At 47.2% G+C, this 20945-nt stretch overlaps 1 protein-coding gene across 9 annotated transcripts in view; it reads right to left on the reverse strand.

Moving 5' to 3' along the window:
- The window catches only part of TTC7B (tetratricopeptide repeat domain 7B), a 238212-nt gene that overhangs the window by 40664 nt on the left and 176603 nt on the right, over nt 1–20945 (reverse strand). For 6 of the 9 annotated variants that reach the window (XM_060295185.2, XM_060295188.2, XM_060295189.2 and 3 more), the window contains 2 exons: nt 17870–17967; nt 2592–2732 (listed from right to left, as the gene is read on the reverse strand). In XM_060295185.2, the coding sequence (XP_060151168.1) occupies nt 2592–2732; nt 17870–17967 (239 nt within the window). Of the gene's footprint in view, nt 1–934; nt 1556–2591; nt 2733–11189; nt 11241–13631; nt 13794–17869; nt 17968–20945 lie in introns of those variants that run through there. The other 3 variants (XM_060295192.2, XM_060295187.2, XM_060295190.2) reach the window with 3 other exon arrangements.

The following is a 20945-nucleotide window of genomic DNA, read 5'->3' on the forward strand; positions in this document are numbered from 1 at the left end:
CCCATGCCAGTTGGCCACCAGGTACCCTGTGAGGAGCCCGAGGCCCTGGGGTCAGAAGCGTCCGGGAAGGAGGAAGAGGTACAGCGGGAAGGGGTGCCCAGGGCGTGGGTCCCACCACACAGGACGGGAGGGACCCCGGATGGTCAAGCATCCCTGGACTTCCTGGGTCTGTGCTCCCCACTGGGCCTGTGGCTGATGTCCTCACAGAGCAGCCAGAGGCTCCGGTGTCCCAGTCATGATCTCTTTGCCACTCAGATGACACACAAGTGGCTCAGGGACCTGCTCATATAATAGGCTGGAAATCTGAGGTCGTCTCAGAGTGGCCTTACCTGCCAGCCTCAAATCTGGGGCCACCTCCAGCACGGGCCTCCACCACAAGCTCCCACTACACTCAGATCACCAGCAAAAACAACCAGGAGAGAAGAGACCCGCAAACGCCACAGAAACACCATGGCCTTGGGTGTGAGGCCTTGATCTAGTTTCCTCCAAAGCTTGCGGCATTTACAGAATCTGGCGGTATTGTTAGAGCTGACGATGGACGCAGATGTTACCTGGTTTCCATAAGTTGTCAAAAAATGTGAGTCACTTTTAGTTTGCCACCCAGAGCAGTAAAGCTCAAACCACCTATGGTAAAACCTTACAGTTCAGTGGAAGCTTCTTTTATGAATTCCTTCTGAGTTTACCTCTTCAAAGACCATATTGAATATACGATACCATTCTAATCTTGACTCAAAGTCAGTGCTTTGAAAGAGTCAATATAGCACCAATCCTATAAAGATTATAATTTGCTTCACTCATTCATACTATATAAGCGGGACTTACATTCTGCCTGGAGTTTAAGGCAAGTATGATATTCCATTTCCAGAATTCAATCCCACCAACTCGTAGAATGTTAAAAGCCACACGCGTTAATAGCAATGAGAGCTTTATTCTGTCCTATAGGCTATGGCAATGAGAAAGGGATGTCACACGATTGATAAAACTTCAAGGATAACTCCAAAAGGAATCTTAGCTGCCGGGTTCTTCAATGTTCTAATAAGCAGCTACAAAATTTCCTCCCGAGTCATGGTGGGTCACGTCGAGGAGCAAAGCCTGGATAACTGAGGGAGGGGCAGCAAGCCACTGGGCAAAGCGGTCCTGGGACTCAGTGACCCTCACCAAGGTCATTAGGTTTTCCGAGCCACAAGCAAGAGAATGCCTGGGAGGTCAAGGGAGCTGCTTCCAGCCTAGAAGGATCACCTTCTGCCCTTGTGGTTTCGTAGACATTGACCCTTTAAAAACTCAACTTCATGCCCACTTTGAAGGACAACTCTGCCCCTCTACTAGCCCTGCAGGTTCGGCCAGTCTCACCTGGCCTGGACACTAAAGGGAACCCCTTCTCTTTTTGTTCTTTGCCGTCACTGCTCACGAGGATGACTGAGTAGGACAGGCACCAGGTCCTAGACTGGGGACCAGCTTTTCTTCAAGAGAGCCACAGAGGAGGCATGACTGCTGTTCTCGGGCCCTTGAGTCAGCCTGTCTAGAACCCAGCAAGAGGCTGAACGCTGGCCAGCATCTGCACAGGAAGAACAATCAGCACGTTCGTGAATCATCCCTCTTTTGTATTTCTGCTTAGAAGAACATAATTTGTTAATTTACAGTGGTTGTTTTGGCTCAATTAAAGATGCCAACACGGGAGCGGCTGACTGAGCTCGGCTCTGGGACATGCCAAACCTAGGTAAATCCAATTGTGTTTCTTACACGAAGGTTCCAAACAAGGTTGGACATCATACAATTAGCCTTGGCAAAAAAGGGGTAAACAGATGGCCAGTGGTGGGTAATAAGCACTTCTGCGGCCAAACCTGGGCTTTTGCCGTGCACCCTGAGAGTTGAGCCTGGGAAGGCCTTGCAGATCAAGGGGTAAAACTGGAGAAACAGAAGTTATCTTTCCTATGTAAGCACATCAAGAGCCGCCATTTGCTCTGTATGGTGGGATTCCCATTGCTAAATGTCTGCAGGCTGCACAATAATGTGGCGATTCCCTAGCTATGCAGAAGCAGCCGTGTGAAACTGGGGGAGGGGCAGTCACACCTGCCTTCTGGGCTAGTTTCCAGTCCGGCAGCTGCTGGTACCTGCCTCGCTCTCTGAGGATTACCAGGAGCGCCGTCAGAAGTGGCAGCTCAGACATCCAAACGCTGTTCCCCCCGTCCCCTCGGCTTAGATAAAGACATCTGTGTCATCAGGACACCTGGCCCCTCTCCCAGGGTCTCTTAGACTTCACCACCAGGGTGTGCCAGGCACTGTGCTCACCAACCCTAGGAGACGATGCTATTGACCCACCATACGGATGAGGAAACCGAGGCTGAGAGGGGAGGCTATCACCTCCAGCCCATGCAGCTGTTGGTAAGTAGCAGAGCTGAGGCTCCACTCCAAGGCTGCAGGACTGCCAGACCTCCGTCGGGTCCGGGACACCACGCTCTGCTGTCCCCCTCAAAGAAAGTCTGGGGTGTAGATCTCTGGCCCCTGCGACAGCATAAACCCTGCGGCCCAGGCCGCAAGCTCCCCTCTGGCAGAGCGGCAGGTGGGCGTGGGGTTGAGGGGCGGAGCGGTACCTGCGTGGAGCCAGATCTGCGCCAGCGTCATCCAGGGGTGTAGCGGGCCCTGCTTGGGGGCACTGCTCTGCAGAGACGACGCCACTTCCGACAGTGCCTGCTCCACTCTGGAGGCTGCTACCGACGTGGCGTGGACAGAGCCTGTGGGAGGGTTTCGGGAAGACGGCATCAGAGGTGGAAGGACAGACCCAGAGCCAGCCACCGACCCACACAGCCAGCCGTCCCCCTCACACACAGGCACGGGTTCAAGACGTACACACACCCCTCCCTCACAATGTTTCTGAGGTTTACGGTCCTTACTGTCCATACAGTCACTATGGCCTGGCACCTTAGTTTCTGTCCGTTGCTTTAGTTCGTCTTTTAGTCAGGACAGAGCACACGCTGTGCAGATGCTCCGTCCGGGAGCTGAGTCGAGCGCAGGCTGAGTGTCGGGGCAGGAGAGGCACAGCTAGCCACGAGGCCGTGACACGCTGCTGAAACTTCGCAGACGTGAAGTACTACGAAGGGAGGTGACAAAGCACCCCCGCCTGGGCCTGAACCTAGAAACTACCTGGGGGGCAGGGGGAGGAACCACACTTGCCTCCTGGGGCAGGATTTGGCATAGATGGAGGCCATTCTCAAGACAAACCCAGCAACCGCCCGTTTCATTCCCTGGCCTTTGAGGGATATGGAACCGTATTCTAGGACATGCCTTAAAAACTGTAGACAAAGCACAATTTGCCTGCTGTCTAAGCAGGTGTCTATCACTAAGGCTAATACTAGACTTGCCGAGGACAGGTTACGGCAAAGGGGCCGGGAGCTCAGGAGCTGCACCCGCCTCACTCCTCTGTAGAAGCTACTGTCCTGAGAACTGGGGGAGGCGGCAGGCTGAGCACATTCACCGGCCAAAGGGCTTCTATTCAGAAGTCCGATGAGTCAAATGACACACTCCTCTCCACGCTGACCCTCGGGAGGTCCTGGCGATCGGAGGCCACCTCCCCAAACAGGGGCTCTTTCCCCACTTCTTTCCAACATCCGCTCTTGGAGGAATGGTTTCAGAGCTGAGAGCGGGAGTCTCGGTTATTTCAAATTTAAAACCGGTGATATTTATATTCACTGGCAACATTCTTAACTTATAACGCATCGTAAAGCGTAATACGGAGATAAACGTTCCAGCGCCTTCAGTGGTAACTATCGACTTATCGTGAGGTTGAAAATGGTGATGATATAGAGAGATAAATGCTGACTACTCAAATAAATTTCACTCTGGGTAAAATGAGACTGTGAGCATAAAAATAATTTCTGTTGGGGCTTTGAGATGCACCAAGTTGGTCCTTTTTATGATAGAAAAATATTAATCTAGAAATGGGAAAGTATATTCTCAGTAAGGCACAAAGGGCCAGCAACTTCTTGCAGTTAAACATCAGAGATTGTCTCATTGAAGTCACAAATGACATAAGAATGCCTTCTATTTTCATGAATATTTAAGGAAGAAAGCTTCTAAAAGTTCTAAACAGTGAATAAGACGTGAAAGATTTGAAAAGAGGAAAGCACAAAGTTTTTATTTTCAGACTATACGACTGTATTTCACGAAGACAAAATCTGGAAATTAACTGATCTGAAAAAAAATTTTTTTTAAATAAAAATTCATGTATTCATTTTTAAGACTACCTGCGGCAATAGACTGGCCATCCATATTCCAACACAAAGGAAACATGGATTTTTCTAAATACACTCAAATCCTTCAGTGGGGTGGGGTTGGTGGAGGCAAAATGCAGGAGGTGGATGGGAACCAGACTGGGAATCCAGCGTCTGTGGATAATCCACACACAGCGCCCACGGGGAAAAGCATGAGGAGGGCCTCTGGAGAAGGACCAGTGAGTCCTCCAGTGAGCGCTGCCGTGCAAGGAGGATCTCGAGGCCCAGTTCAGAGGCACTGATCGATATCATTATGATCCAGGAGAACTGATGAAGTTCAGCTAAGAACTGACCTTGCTTAGACAAAGTGTGTGGGACTACCTAAAAAAACCCCAAACAGCAAAATGATGAAACTGCTGTTGATTTTTTTGGTCTTGTTTTGTTTTGAACCTTTTTATGGAAAAATCAATGCTTTAACTTTGATAACAATGATTTGATGTCGTTTCCCTGAGACTTTCAATAGCAACTATTAGTAAATAAGTAAGGTTGTTGTTGCTACATTCTGACATTATCAAGCCGACTCACCTCCTCACTGACTACCTTCAACAGTGGTTCTCAACTTTGACTTCGCATCAAAATCACTTAGGGATTTAAAAATATCATATGCCGTAGCTACAGCCCAGACTGACCGAATCATGGACCCTAGGGGTGGGACCAGGCATCTGTTTGTTAATAGCCCAGGTGGTTCCAATGTGCAGCTAAGGCTGAGGCCCCTGACCTGGGGAGAGAGGAAGCAGGTGTTATTAACTGACATGTGGTCAAGAAAAGCCTGCAGGCGTCCTCTACACAGGCCAGCCAGCCTGAGCTGTCCTGCTTCCCTGCAGCCCAACAGTCTGGGGAAAGAGTACCGGGAAGATCTTGTCCTTTAGGACGGAGGTTCTCAGAAACCTCTCGGTCTCAGAATCCCTTAGGAGTCTGCAAATTTATTGAGACCCCTCAAGAGATCTTGTTTACACGGGTTATATCTATTGATATTGACCCATGGGAAGTCGAAACTGAGAAATGCTCAAAATATTTAGTTATTAATTCATTTTTCAAAAAGAACAATAATAAACTACCGCTCTAGAAAACTCCCACACATTTTCTACCAGGTTCTCAGGCTCCTTTGCTACAAGGACTTGTGACTTTTGGAGGTGCTAATTCTGTTTTTTTGGATTAACTGTTTGGTTCACAAATGCACTCGCCAGAACTAATGTCAAAGTCCTTTCTCTTTGTGGTATCTATATACAACTAAATCAATTAATGCTTCACATAATCATCTGTAAAATAACAGATTTTAAGTTATTATTACAATCAATGTTTCGCTGTGAATAAGGTCTGGCAATGATGATGACGATGATGCCAGCAGTGGTGATTAGCGGCTTCAGTGAACGTGGCCTGTTTCAGGCACTCTGATTTGCACTTTACATATATTATCTCACTTAACCTTTAAACAATTCTTTGAGGCAGGTAACACTGTTACCTGCATTGTTTAGATGATAAAATTGAGATTTTAGTGAGTATCTTACCCAAAGTCATACAGCCAGCAGGTGGCAAAACCAGGACTCAAACACTATCCTAACTCCGAATCTAGCCTCTGAATCCAGCCCTGATGCCACCTCCACCGGGAAGGCTGCCGTGAGCCTTCTGTTTCTTCTCCCTACCACCCTCGTGTAAAAAGTTAGGCCTCGGGTCCTCAGTGCCCCATCTCCCCCTGTGGGTATGGTTATCACTGTACAGACCACACTGTTTTATGTAAAAAGTTGATGTAACTGTCTCTCCTCCGAGACTGGGTGGTTCTGGAAGACAGGAACATGCCCTCCATTGAGGTATTTTCAGGGGCTAACAATGCCAGGCCCACGCAATGTACTTGGTAAATGCTTGCAGAATGAGTGAATGATGAATCAATGAATGGAAGAATGAGTACTGTCAATACACACATCACTGTGTGAAATTTAGAAGAGTGGCCCCTCTTTGGGGAAGCACGTCTGGGTGCCCTACTGTCCTTCCCTAATGGCTCAGAGGCCAGAACCTTCCCTGTCTCAAGGGGCTTCTCAGCATGGCTGTGCTCACTTCCAACAACCCGGACTAAGAAGCACAGTGGTGCACAGCTGGATTAACACTGTACTCACCTAGGGGCTTCCCAGATCTAACATAACTAACCCGCTTAAATAGGGAGGGTAACTGAGGTCCGTCAGAAATGTCTGTTTCCTTCCTAGTCGATCCCTTTTCACACACACCTCACAGGGGCAGAGACCCTTCAGGTTCTGAACTGGGGATGGATATTAGGGCATTCGGTACTCATTAATAATGGTAGGTGACTTATGATAACGGTAAAATTATTTAATAGTTAATGTCTACTCTTTCTGGCAATAGCACAGTATATCAAATTCTTCCACTGGGTTAGAATTTGGAGGAAAAAAGGGATAAACATCATTATGAATCAGAATGGATATATATCTGATTACAAATAATCAAAACAACCTGTAACTTAACTGTTTCATAGGATTGAAAATGGTAAGTGGCAAAACAGATTTTGATTTCTGTTGGTAACACCTAGAAATGCTAGTTCTAACCCGCCTATCTTTACAGCAACCCCTTTCTCACCAAAGCAAATGTCCTCCTACAGCGTGCATGGGGGTTAAGAGGATTATTCCCCTAAGGGAAATGGACAAATTGAGGCTTGAGAAAGGAATTAGAGGGAGGAAGAGAAGACATATTTCTAATTTGAAATCCAAGATTCTGGAGAAACAAGCTTCCACATAATCAGGTTCGACAGGTAAGCCAGCAGATGTGTCTGGCCACGGTACACCTCTTATTTATCACGTTAATTTGAGAAGCGCTTATCCCTGTCGTAACCCTGACAGCCGAGCAGCCACCAGGTCCCTCAGTCACAGGGCACAGTGGCTCTGAAAAGCTACTGCAAAACCAACTGAACCGACAGCTGACACAGGCAGGTGAGAGCACGCCCTAACATCTGGCCTAGGTTCTGTAACCTGACTGCCCCAGTGGTCCAGAGGGCATAAGATGCCCCGGAGCTGAGGAGACCTGAATTTCCTCCCACCTAGAGGCCCAAGAGGAAATGTTATCTCGGACACCTGATACATAGGCAAAATGCCACTTGAAGAATTGTTCTGATCCCTACATCTGGGGTCTTTATCTGAGTCCCCCCTCCCCCCCGGACCACTGTCTGGGTGGGGTGGGGGACAGGGGCAGCGAAAGAGAGGCCCCAGGAGCTGCAGTGGAGAGTCATCTCCCCATGGGCTGAGGGGCCAGGAACCCAGGCCCCTGACCTCAGGAAGCTGAGTCCAAGCTCAGCTTGGAGGATGTCTGCCCCACATTCCTATCATTTGCTGAAGCCTGTGGAGAAACCCTGCCACAAGTAGGATGCCGGGCACAGCCAGGTCAACTTGCTGTTGCAGTTGAAGCCTTCCCAAAAATCCTTTTCCAAAGCACACTACACCCGCGGTCAATTTCACACAGACCTCAAATGTGGCAATCACACGTGGACCCTATTTCAATATCTAAGGCTCATCATTCAAAGGGATCTCAGAGCCAATAATTCTGTGAAGCAAAGGGCTCAATAAATTATGTGGCCTAGTTATGTTCCATCACCTGTATTTTCACAAGCAGGGTCACTGAGTGCATGGCATGTATTTATATTCTAGCTACCCTTTTGGCTGTTCTGATCGCATTATGTAAGCTGCTATGGTCTGAAGGATGTCCACCTTCCCTGTCCCCTCATATCTTCACAGCATGTAGAAGATGAACAGGTCTCAGAAGCAGCCCTGCTGCCTGCTGACTTGGTGAGCAACACGGTTCAGGAACAACAGACAGCTATGTTACTTGATGTGCGAAAAGAATCCTCTACCAAAGAGACATCAGGAGGCACATCTCACAGGTGTTTGCTCAGGATTCAGGCTGCTCTTTGCTTCCCGGCCCTGGAGAGTTAACTCGGATGCCTCCTATGCATGAACGTGAGACAACGTAGAGCACGTGGCCGCGCCCCAAGTTCCATCTCTCTGCTTGTCACCCACATTCTTTCTGCCTGATGCCGCCGCAGCAGATACTTGCCCTCCCCACGTTTTTCTGAAAAGAAACCAAGTGTGCAGAAACTACCCACCGCTAATAAATCTCTGTACCTATTTTCCCTCAGTCCTGAAGTGATTCCATCGTATCTGTCAGTAGAGTTTATTCAGCTTCCGGTTCTTAGAAGCTGTGCCCCCCAAACAATGAAAGAATTAAAGAAAAGAAGGCGCCCCTCCCCCCCTTAAAGACCCTGCAAACTGAACAACGATCTGAGTGACTAAGCATTCTGCCCCAGAGCTTTGCTTAAAACTCTTCGTCTTTAACAGGAAAAGGATGCCTGTTTCTCAAGATAGGGCTTGCGCATAAATCAGTGCAACACTGCGGACTGCTGGCAGCCCAGTGACCTCACACCTGGCCCCTGTGCTCTAAGAACCCGAACGTCCTTGGACCCGAGGAGACAGTGCTGACTGTCTCTTCTTTTCTGAGGCGGGAGGAGAGATGCGAGCGTCTGCTCTCACTTCAGCACTCAAATTAGGCATATTTTTCTCTGTACCTTAAAAACATGAGCCATTTTCCTCCACTCCCCACCCTGCCAACCCCGGGCGAGGACAATTCCTATCTTTGCTGGAGGCGGTCCTGCCTCTCAAGGAGGCTGATCTGGGGGTGGTGGGCTCTTCACAGCACGCTGTCAGAGATCCCCCTTCCACATTCTGATCCCTCGAGGGCTGCCCCCTGCCCTCTGCACAGCATGTCCACCCACGTGATGGGGCCACGGGGCTGGGGCGGATTTAGGGGCCACTGCTGGGTCTATCCAACTCCCACCGACTATGGGGCCTCTTGGTTGTGGGTCCCGCTGATAAATAGCTCTGGGGGTCATTCTAGTAGATACTTTCCTTTGTTCACTGAGTGAAAAAGGAGGTTAAGATAGCCAAGGAAATCTGGACAGCCAACCCACGGTCCCAAGACGAGATCACAATTTCCAAATGACTTTAACAGAACATCAAGCACAGCTGAAACCTGACGGGATGTGCCTTCTCTTGAAAGGGGAACGTCCTTTCCAGGGAAAGCTTTAGGGAAGGATCCCCCGAAGGCAGGGGTATGTGGTCACCAGCGGGCATGCGGGGCTGGCCTGCGTGCTGCTGCTGGGGGCTGGCGGAGCTAAGCGGCGCACATGCAGGGAGGGGCCCGCCGTGAGGGTGAGCCGGGAGACAGCACCTTCCGGAGGACTGCACAGGGCAGAGGCTACCCACCTCCTCAAACCCTCCCCCGTGCACAGCCATGAGGCCGTGTCTCTGGAATGAAGTGTCCTTCCGCCTGGGAAAGGCTTTTGTCTCTGATGCAGCTGATGGGAGAAGCCTCCCTGGCTCAGGCCGTAGTCTAATTGCTGGTCACACACTCAACTTCTCCCCGAGTGCCATTTATTATTGACTTGTCCATCTCCTAAAATTCCAACCGACCTTGTTTAAAGAAAGACACCCCAGAACTACTTAAGGAGAATTAATTTTAATTTAATTAAAATGGCAAGAAAAGGTTTATACTTGAATCATTAGGACTGAATGTTTTAAACTGCCACTCCTCGAAAGCAGTGGGGTCATCACTAGAGTGATTTTTTGGTCACATATAGGTGACAAAGATGACTTTATTCTATTAAGCAGTAGCAGAGGGTGAAATTCACCACCTGACTAGTCACTTCCTGATCATGACAGATGTTTCTGAATGTTAGAAAAATGCGAAGTCAATAATACAACGCCAGCCACCGTGGAAGGAGACAAAACGACTACCTTGGCTTTATTTCTCACCTGAGTTCGTTTGAGAGGTGTGTTTTCTCGTTAATGTCTATTCTCTTGTCCTGGTTCCTAAAGAGAGCCGCGGTGTCACCAGAATCGGTGATATGAAAAATGAAGCTGAGCACCCAGTTAGCACGTTCTTGGAGAGAAGAATAAAACCTCAACCCACACTTCTCTCCAGAAGGATGACTGCTGGGGCGCTCGCTGCTGGGGGCGCCTGGGATCCTCAGGTTTCAGGAGTGAGGGCAGCGGGGCGGGGGGCGGGGGGTGGGGGGGGTCCTGGCGGCTGCGTTCCAGTCCGGCTCTCCCCACCTGGCCGGTCACTGCCCTCTGGAGGCCACAGAGTCCAGGCTGCAACTTGGGGAGCAAGGCACCTGGCCGAGGCTTGAAATCAGGATCAGCTACCGGCAAACCCCAAAGGTGTGTGTGAACAGAATAATTAGTCGACTAAGACCTTTACAGATGAGGATGCTGAGGCCAGGAAGGTTAAATGAGTTGCCTGGATTCCTCTGCAGAACCCAGGTTTCCTGACCCTCGAGAGACTTGGAGCTGTTTTTATGGAAGTAGTTAAGTCCCTTGTATAAATATGTCAAGCCTTCCTTTAACATATTTGAAGGGAATTGCTTAGTCTGCTTTAAATTCTGGTAGAAGTAGTTTAAGTTTTATGATGTCTGATTAGCTTATTTTAGGAAAACGAATTATTAGAATTGTTTTCTATGAGCAATAGTGGTTGAACTGGAAAGGAATTTTAAGATTCAACTAGTTCCCTCTACCTCAGATTTACAGATGAGCCACACTGGGGAGGCTGGATGTCTCACACTTTTGATCAGCCCCCGTGGGGTTGCTGACCAAGCCACTGCACGCCCCTACTTGGGCATTCTTCCTGCAATGCCTTCTTCTGTAGTCCTTCCCAGACAAGTGCTGCCTCCTCAGTGTTTACACCCGAGCTGCAGAAAGCATTAGAGGGCCTGGGAGGGCTGGTCCCCAGCAGGAGGGGTGAGCAAGCTTCAGGTCCAAGCCATCTCAACATTCCTGATCAACGGCCACAACACACACTGCATGGTGGGGTCAGCGTGATTCTGGAGACCCTCAGAAAAGTTAACAGATAGATCGGTAAACTACTTACTAACTGAAAAAAGGGAGGGAAAACCATGAAAGTATACTTCTGGAGAGTTGCCTTGGAACAACAAATCAAACCAAAAATTAAAACCAAGAAACAAACATTTGAAAAATCAAAATTAAGGCTAAAAAAGCAAATGGAGTTCTAATAACCTTCCAACCGTAAGTCTGGCTGTCTGGAATCAGATTTCAATTCAACAGTGACATATGTTTTTCCACTAACAATGATTTTTTCTTTTTTTTTTAAAGCAAAGAAAGGCCAACTGGGCATTCCCCTCCACGTTTAAATGTTCACTCAGCACATGAAAGCTGACCAATTCATGTAATGTGTTTTGTTTCCAGGGCAGGAAATTCCAAAGGGAAGGGAAAAATAATCAAACGAGCAGTTTTCAGATCTTTCCACACGTTAACCCTAATCACGATTCCAGCCGTTTGTAGGGCTGGGCTAGCTTTCAATCCTGTGAAGTAAAGGACTGGAGGGAGAAATTCATAAAACTTCAGGTCTTGGCTATCTGTCCTAAGGGAAAGAGTTGGGATTCAAATTCATTATAATTTTAATCAAGAAATTCTACATTTACTAGCAATGTATGTTATGTTTTCCCTTCTCTAACTAAATGTTGGATTTATGGGGTGGGGGGAGGGGAACAGTCTTACTTAAAACACCTGGTTACTGGCTATGCACTCCCTAAGGATGGAAGATGACTCAGAGCTTCACAGAGAATAAACAACTGAGCACTGCTTGGTACATATTACGTTCAGCAGAAAGCCCAGTGGGTGCTCATCGCCCTAACAATTTGCTAATTAATCTGATATAAGGTGCCCCACCAGAAGAGTCTGGACTTCAATCTTCAGAGGTTTAAAGGGACACAGGGCTCCTTGGGATGCAACAAGATAACTACTGGCAGGGTGTGGAGGTAGGTGGGTTCATTGTGCAAACGAGAAAGGATGGGGCAGTGGGAACATCTAACATTATTCTAGAACAGTAAGATCCCATTTTAAGACCCCAGAAAACTGGGCAAAAGTCAGCGTAATAAACAATTTTTTCTGGAAAAACCAAAGCAGAAAAAAAAAAAAAGTTGGCAATTGCCCGTAGGCATCATATTAAAGGGAAAATATCTATTTTAAGAAGTGGATTAAAAACGACATAAGCAGTTTGTAAATTTTATCTTCATATTCCATTTCATAAAACTGGGATTGCCGTTGAGGCTGAGTTCAGAACACTTAATATGCAGATAAGTAAGGTCAGAGTGTTTCTTGGTTTGAATTATTTATTTTAGATCATAGTCTCCTTTCTGCCAGACTGTGTGTGTGTGTGTGTGTGTGTGTGTGTGTGTGTAACACAGCAGGTTACCATCAGAAAGATAAGCGCATTAGGGCAAGTAGTTCTTTCTGGCAGCAGCTCCCCTTATGAGCTTTTGTTTAGCATATAACTGAGTGTTTGGAACAAAGATGAGCCCTTTTAAATCATGGACACAGAGATTAAATTTTCTGGCCGTGTTGCGGGTAAAGTGAACATTAAATAAATGAGTGGAAGAACAAGGGTGGCTCTCCTGGTGAGAGCCATATTTAGGTGCCATTTAAGGGCTTTATCAACAAGTGTCTCATTTCAATACAGGGATCTTTTTTTTTTTTTTTCCATTGACAAGTCCCTAAACGCCCTAAAACAGACTTTCAAATTTCCCTATTATTTAAAATCAAGATTAGATTAAAATACTGTTCAATTTCCCTGCATAGTTTCATGACACAAGCCCTACGTTTTCCTTCCTTGCAAACAGAAAACAATTTATAGCATTGTTTTTCAAAATGTAGTACACAGCCCACTGGCATCGGGATCCTAAGGAGGTATTTTATAAATCCAGATTCTGGGGCCCCACCTCAGGCCTCCTAAATCATAAACTCCGGGGGTAGGGCCCAGAGAATCTGCAGCGTTCAAAGCTCTCTGGGTGATTTTAACGCACAGTAAGGTTTGAGAACCACATACTTAAAAGGCATATGACTGATATCTTTAGAATACTACCTTGATTACTATATACTTGGTGAATTAATTTCTAAACTGAAAACCAGAAATGATTAGGAGTAAATTATTATTTGCAAAATGTTCTAATTTGTCTTTTTAAAAAATGAGATCTGTATGAATTTATATCCACTCCAGGAAAGCGGAAAGCACAGAAGTCCCCAAGAACTGGAAGCGATGCTCCAGAGAAGCTTCTATTGATTCTGCTCTAAACAGATTTCCTTTACTTTTTAAAAGGGAGGTTGGAACTTGGGCACCAACGTCTCCTTCTGCCCGCACAGTTTTTGGATTTTCAAACTAGCAAGATTTTTCTCTCAGGTAAATTTGATGGAGTTTCCGATCCAGCTTAGCAGTTAGGAAGATTATCAGAAAATAAAACATCAGGCAAATGAAGCAGATCTAACAAGAAAGGAAAAAACCATAAACCATGTTTACACAGAGAGGGTTCCTGGCGGGGACCTGGGTCACTGACTGAATGAGCTGCCGGGGGCCACACAAAGGTATCGGGTTTGGGATGAGAATGAAGATGAGAAGATACAAACAGGTGGAGAGGAGATTCGGTTCTTGAAAGAGAAGAGGAGGAGGAGGAATCTGACACTAAAAACATGAAAGAGAGAGAAAAAAAAAGGATAAAGGCAAAAAAACTTTAGAAACACAAAGAAAAAAAATAAACTGGCTTTTAATATACTCACATAAGCTGCAAAGAAAATGAGGCCACGTAATACACAGTCATTCCTCTACTTGACAAGAGAATGCAAGTGCTTTCCGAAGAAAACACATTTGCTGTTTTTTCCACTGGTTATTTAATTGTTCTGCAACAACACCACGGCATAAAAACATCTCAGATTTACCTGGGCACGGATTCAGCAGTATGATCCATTGAAAATAATGCCTCTTTAACCTAGAATACCCAGGACATTCTGGAGGAAAAGAAACTATCTGCTTTTCAATTGGAAAGGATTAGAACTTGACTTTTCCTTGATTTGTTTTTTATGAGAAGCACTTATATAAAGTTTACTTGAAAACTAAGGTCTTTCTAGGTGCAGATAACTGAGGTGCAACAATGGGTCAGGTCCCTGAATCGTGACAATGGAGTCTAAGCTTGCTAAGCTGGTCTACGGTTGGGTCCACTGGCCGGGCATTTTGAAAAGGAAGCTATTACTGTCACTTCCATGCCTTCAGCTGGAGAGATACAGAGCAGTAGGGAGAACCACTGCAGTGCCAAATTAAAATTTTTCCCAGACAAAATGGATCAAACTTTCAAGGCGAAAGAATCCTTACTACGGATCGGTGTCTGGTAATATCTACCAATGATCAAAGATAAATCTCCTTACTCCGCTTCCTGTTTTGAAGGCAAAAGGAAGGAAAAGAATTCTTTTTCCTCCTCTGTTTAAGGAACTAACTTATTCCGAAGAAAAGACAATGATTCAAAGCTTCAAAGTTAAATGACTGTCCCTCCATTTGATTCCTCTCTCCTGATGGCTAGGACCTATTGGATGACAGAGGTGGGGGGAAGGGGACCCAGAGGCGATATTAGAAGGGAAAGCATATTCCTTAAGGGTTTTTTTTTTCAGTCTGCCACAGCCATTTAATAAAACCAATGTCCACTCTTTAGCCACAGTGGACTCAGCTATAGTCCAAAGCTTGTAGACATGGGTTCCCCTTATGTTATTACACAGATCTGCATATGGACAATTTCAGAGGTGGAAAACCATACCCCAGTTAATTATTCACCTTCCAAAATCAAGAACACTGAGCCTGTACTTCATAATGACCCAGATGTATAATAATGGGATCTCGGTTATATTTTTATAACCGAGCTCTCATCTGTTTGACATATACACTGAAATTTTAACAGGCAAAATACGATGTCTGAGATCTGCCTCAAAATAGTCTACAAAAACTAAGTGTGGGACAGCAGAGATACAGGAAAAAAGAATAGGAATTGTTGAAGGCTGGTGTTAGGTACATGGGGGTTCATTATACGAGTATTTCTATTTTGGTATACTTGAAATTTTTCCACAGTAGAAAATTTTTTTAAAAAAGGAAATAAATTTTAGTTCTGGAAGACAAAAACAACAATCCAAGAGGGCCTGTGGCTTCACAGAGGCGTCTACTGCACACTGGGTGACTCAGAATTGGCAGTATCACAACCGTGGCAGGTCACCTCGGCTTTGGCCACACGTCTTTGCCGGCTGTGCTCTTGTCGGATGCATTTCGAAAAGCAGAGAAGCACTGCAGAAGCCTGAGGACGTTCTCCCAAACGGGTGCAGAGGAATCCTCAGGGCATGTGTAAAGGGACACGTCACAGGGGCTGTGCAGCACGTATATGGTATGCTATTTTCAAGTCAAGGGACACGGGAAATAAGATATAATCTTATTTGTATGGGAGGGTAAACAAAAAGCTAATAAAAAATGGTTGTCTTTAGGGAAAGGCAAGATGGAAGGGCAGGGATGGAAGCAAAACACCTCTATGGAACCTTCGGAATCAAGTTTGGACCAAATCTGTGGGTCGCTCACGAGACAGGCAGCCCCACTGATGCACTAATAAGAACCGCTGCCCTCCTGCGACCACCAATGGGCTGAACTATCTAAAACTGGGCTTTATTAATCAAGATGGAGGCATCTTTTCCATTTATAGGTGAGTCTTCATAATTTTTAAGTCTCTCTGATTTAAATGATCACTTCAGAATGTTTTACCATCATTTATAATCAGTCTGCAACTGATAAGGCCTGCTAACATGGCCTTCCGTTTCTCTGATTCCTGGCCTCCTGGGTAAGTAACTGGTGGTGGTGGTGTGAAAAGCAACGATTTGGGGCTGTGGGGGCAGGGCCAGTGAGAGGAGTCTTGGAGGGCGTCGTGTGGACATACAACCACACCAACACAATAAACTGGTCACTGGCCAGCGCCTGAGGGAGAGCAGTGTCCACTACGGACAAGTGGCAGCGACCCCCGACTCTGCCACGGAGACACACCTCGGCTGGAAGCTACAGCACCTGATGTTTAACCTGAAGTGGGAGCCTCCTGGAGGCTCCGGGGAAGAGGTCCCAAGGGGCAAAGGGGAGAATGAATCCCAAGGGCCTCCCTCATTTTCTCCCACTGTCTGTTTTTAATGTGATGTGGATGAAAGTCTCAGACCTCAGGGGAGATTAAGGTCCCGATCAGCTGGTGGGGAAGGGGGTCTGAATTTAGTATGAGTGTCCTCGCAGGGTCCTGTGGGTGGGGGAGAAGGGGAAGCTGGCCCTGGGCAGCCACAGCAGCTGTGAACCAGCTGTAGTGACTGTTACCTCCCTCTCTTCTCTCCCCGGGGTCCGAGCCTCACCTCTCAGTGGCTAAGTCCTGACAGCCTGACCTTCCTTCTCCTGCAGCGAGGGGGGCTACACACGTCCCTCTAGCAGGTCTGGACCACAAGCAGAACTCTGCTGTACCATCCCAGGTCAGAGTCTGCCTGGTGCGCCGTCTAAGCCCACCAATGACTGCCCCTCCACCCAGGGGCCAGGCTACTCCAGGGGCGAGTTTCTCTGTGGCCTAGCTGGCCTGCATTTTGAGCAGTGGCTGCAAGCCCTGTTAAACGGCACTAATTTATAATTCATGCTGCTTCCGATGCCCAACACTCTTTTGACCTAGGAGCCCCAAGGCCCTGGGATCAGGCTTCTTCAGCCGACTTTAAATTTGGTAAAAGGGAGACTAGCACAGGAAGGCAGGCAGCTGTGAGGACGGGCTTGGGTGAGTACCACACCCGGCTCCCATTGCCACCTGGGGAGAGGTTTTCCCAGGACGGCTGTGCACGCCTCGGGGCTGCTCTCTGGCTCTTTGGAGGGGCTTGGTCAGGAGCCGGGACCTGGCACAGTGCAGGAGAAAGACCCGGAGGCTCCTTTCATGAAATCAACCCACAGAAGACCAGGCGTACCCAGACAGCGATTCAGCCTGACCCAGGGCCCTCTGGGGTGGCGGGAGAAGCACCAAAACCAGCTTCCAAATGATGCTCTGGAACTATCCCTGAGGCTCAAAGCGCCGTGGATTTCTTTACATTTTGTGGGTCTGTCGAGTCCTCCGAATTGCCACTGAAAAGTCAGTATTACTACTAAAGTTACCTGTTTGGAGATTACAGAGGTCTCTTTACCCCTCTGTACTTAGGCAACTGTGGAAACGCAAATGATAACTGAGGTGTAAATATCTGCTCCGAGGCAGTAAGTGCTACAAGCTTCCTCGTGGGGTCAGTAGATTCAGAAGCTCTGAACCCACCTGCCTCTCCCTGCAGGGTTTCCTGTGGGGTTGTGTGAGTTCATATGTGCAACTGATTAGAAACCGAAAGCTTGATTTTAGCAAGGTCTGAAATCTGAAGAAAGAGAAAGAAACAGAAAAGCAGACGGGAAGCTTGATGGGGATGGGAGCAGTCTAATTTTAGTTTCGAATTTTCGGCTCCAAGAGCAAGGGGAAAAATCGATTTCAAAGAGCTGCGTTGGGCAAGTAATATTACTTCCCCCACTGTGAACAAACACTTGAAAAAAGACACCGGAGAAAACGCACCTCAGGCGACAGTGTAGCCTATTTGGGTGAGGACTTCTTCCCGCCCCAGGCCCTGGCGGTCTTCGTCCCGCGCGGCTTGGGGCCAGGCCCCACGTCCCTTCCGGTTGACACCATTTCGGCCCCTCTGGCTTTTTATTCTCACCTGTCTCGGGATCGCTGAAGTCTGGCAAAGTAATTGTATTAAGCTGTCGTCTGTCAGCAATGGTTCTATCTAAGAGGCTGCTCCCACGTCCAGAATCACTGCAAAACACAGCTACAAATGTCAGTCATTTGAAGGGTGGGCAGGGGAAGGCAACAGAGTCAACCAATCCCGACTCCTGAAACGCAGCAAAACCTTCTGTGCATTTTTGGAGCTTCTTCAGCACCTTTCCACTCGTCACCGGGCATCCTGCTTCCCCGCCCGGCCTGGTCTGGGATTCCTTTCAGGATCCGTATCACAAACACGGTTTAAACCGCACCCAGAGACCCGAGCTAATTTTCGTCTCTTTTGTGTCATGGTAAGACACAAAAATGAGAACTTCGAGCCACGCTCTCCATCCCCCGTGTGGGGGAAGCTGATGAGCATTCTGTGCTGCTACGTGTCGGGCTCAAGCCCATGAACACATCATCCTCGAGCTGTCTTTAGGAACCAACGCTCTACACCAGTGCGTCTAAGCCCTGGCTGCACAGAAGAATCACCCGGGGCATCTCGAAAAGCCATGGATGCCTGGGTCCTGCCCCAGACCAAATAAATCAGAATTTCTGGTTTTCAAAGCTCCCCAGATGGTTCTCATGCATAACCAAATTCAAGAACCACTGGCCCTGCCTTTTCAAAGGGTGACACAGCCACGGCCTCGTTTGTGTCCTAAGAACAAGCCTTTAAGATAAATGGCATGGTTGATACCTCTATTCAATAGACAAGAGAGAGGAGGTGTGAGGCCCTACACTGAGCTGGGTGCTGGCAGAGTGGCAGCTACAGCCCCCTTCCGGTGTTCCCGAGCTGGGAAGGCTGGGCCTTGGAGAGAACACAGTCGCGTTTGGGCAGCAGCCTCCAGGCCGGTGGTTCTCATTAGCTTCCGGCACTGAAGCCCCCTCTCCAGGCTGCTCCCGCGTATAGTAACGGGATCAGCCCCACTCCTTGGGCGAGTCACGTGGGAGACCACATCGGGACTAACGGGAATGGAACACCGTTAAGGGCGCTCAGCTCAGAAAGATTTTTTTTTTTTTTAATTCTAAGAAACTTGTAAGTAAAAACAATTAAACAATTGCATTCTTTTTTCCTCTATCATGGTATTCTATCAAAAGATGTATATCTGTCTCTTGAGGTTTGAGCCTTTAATGCTTTTCTTTGAATCCATTTTTTTTCTCCCAATCTGGGGGCTCTACAAATGATTTTTTTCGTTAAGAAGTTCAAATTCCACAGTAAAGGGACACAATTTCCTTCCTCTATGCAGCTGTTGCTAAAAGTGGTACAAACAAGATTTGCTATGAAACTTAATATGGTTTGCAGGCTGCAATTTCCACGTCCAGTGATGTAGTTAGAGAAATCCACAGGAAACAGAAGGAAACTTGCTTCAGTACAGACTGGTTTGTCAGCCTATACTTATGACATCACTGGATACATGCTTTTTGGAATCTGTTCTATTAATTATTTCCATGACTGAGAAATAATAAATGTCTCTGAGCAGAAGACAGCATAAAAGTACATGCAAATTTGCATTAATCACATTAGCAACTGAATATTTCTAGCATTGATCTATTCATGCATGTATTTTTAATATAAATATTACAAAAAATACTACAAAAATATTACAAAGAGTTAATTATCTGAATGTTGCAATGGCTCCCCACTTAGGAGTTTTTTGGAAGATCTTATCTCAAAATATAGTGAAGTTTTTCATCACCTTGGGGATTCCAGGACGCACAATGAGGTCTTGGAATTGCCAAGGAAGGATCTGCCTGGGTTTTCAGTGGACCAAATCACAGTAAGTGGATGGGAGATGTCTGGTTCAGCCACAATCCTCCAGGCTTCTCATTTCATCAAGTATCAGAGCACAGGGTTGGCTGCTGCATGTCATGCTGGGTCCTGGAACCCAACCAGGAGTCTGGGTTCTTATCCCACATCTGTCACTAATGGTAGGTCACTTTGAGCAAGGCCCCTTTCTCTGTGCCTCAGTGACTTCCCTGTTAGGTGAGGTGGCCTCTTCTTCCCATACAGAAGTGTGTCAGGCTGAACTGAGGTCACGGAGACAGAACCTTCAGAAGAATTATAACTTCTGGACACATGCCAGGTGTCCTTATAAACACCATGCCTCCAAATACGCATCAGGGGTTAACAAGGCTGGCCGACTTTTGGAGACAACTTATTCCCAGCTGTCTGGTGCAACGGTAGGTGTGGAGAAGCTGAGTTAAGGACCTCCTACTCCAGATGTTATAAACCCCAACTAAAACGAAGATCTTAACTTATGAACCTCAGCCAATGATAGGGACACAGGACCTATTTCCCTTCCACCAGCTGAGAAACAATATTTGGTTACATTCCTTTGTTTATCTCCATAGTATCTGTTTATCTCCATAGTATCTGTTTATCTCCATAGTATCTGTTGCTTATATAGCAATAAATAACTGTTCACAATGGAGATGCCTTCATTTCCACTCTGACTGTTGTGACTGACTGAGAATTTTGGTGGATGCTTCAAGCAGGTTTTAGTTCTTTGTTTATATGGTGCAGAATTTGTCTTTGCCATGATCCACAGGATATGGAAGGAGGGGCAGAGGGAGGCCTGGCCTCGCTCTCTCATTCTGGCCAGCGTGTCTCGGGCAAGCCTTCCTCTCTCCCTCTGGGACACATCTACTTGGGCACTCCGTGGACCACCTCCCCCCTACAGCTCAGTCACCTGACCTCTTCTCTGTCTGGCCCTTAGGTGCCAGGACCACCTCCGAAGGAGGATGACAGGAAGGAAAGGAAAACCATTACTGGTCAGTGGTGTTAGTAGAGGGTTTAGGGAAAGGAAACTGGAAGGAGTCCCAAATCCACCGCACATAAGCTGAAGAGACCCACATATGTAGATGTACACATCCAGGTAATTTCTATTCCCTTAAAGAAGGACTGAAAATCCAGAGTAGACTGTACTGATGGTTAAGTTATCCTAGAAACTGGAAGCTTCTCTTGGAAATCCTCTAACACAGCTACACAGAGATTAAACACAAGAGGCAAGCTGATGGTGGACTGGGAGCCA

Source organism: Globicephala melas, chromosome 2, assembly GCF_963455315.2.
Source record: "Globicephala melas chromosome 2, mGloMel1.2, whole genome shotgun sequence".
In the NCBI taxonomy this organism is placed as follows: Eukaryota; Metazoa; Chordata; class Mammalia; order Artiodactyla; family Delphinidae; genus Globicephala; species Globicephala melas.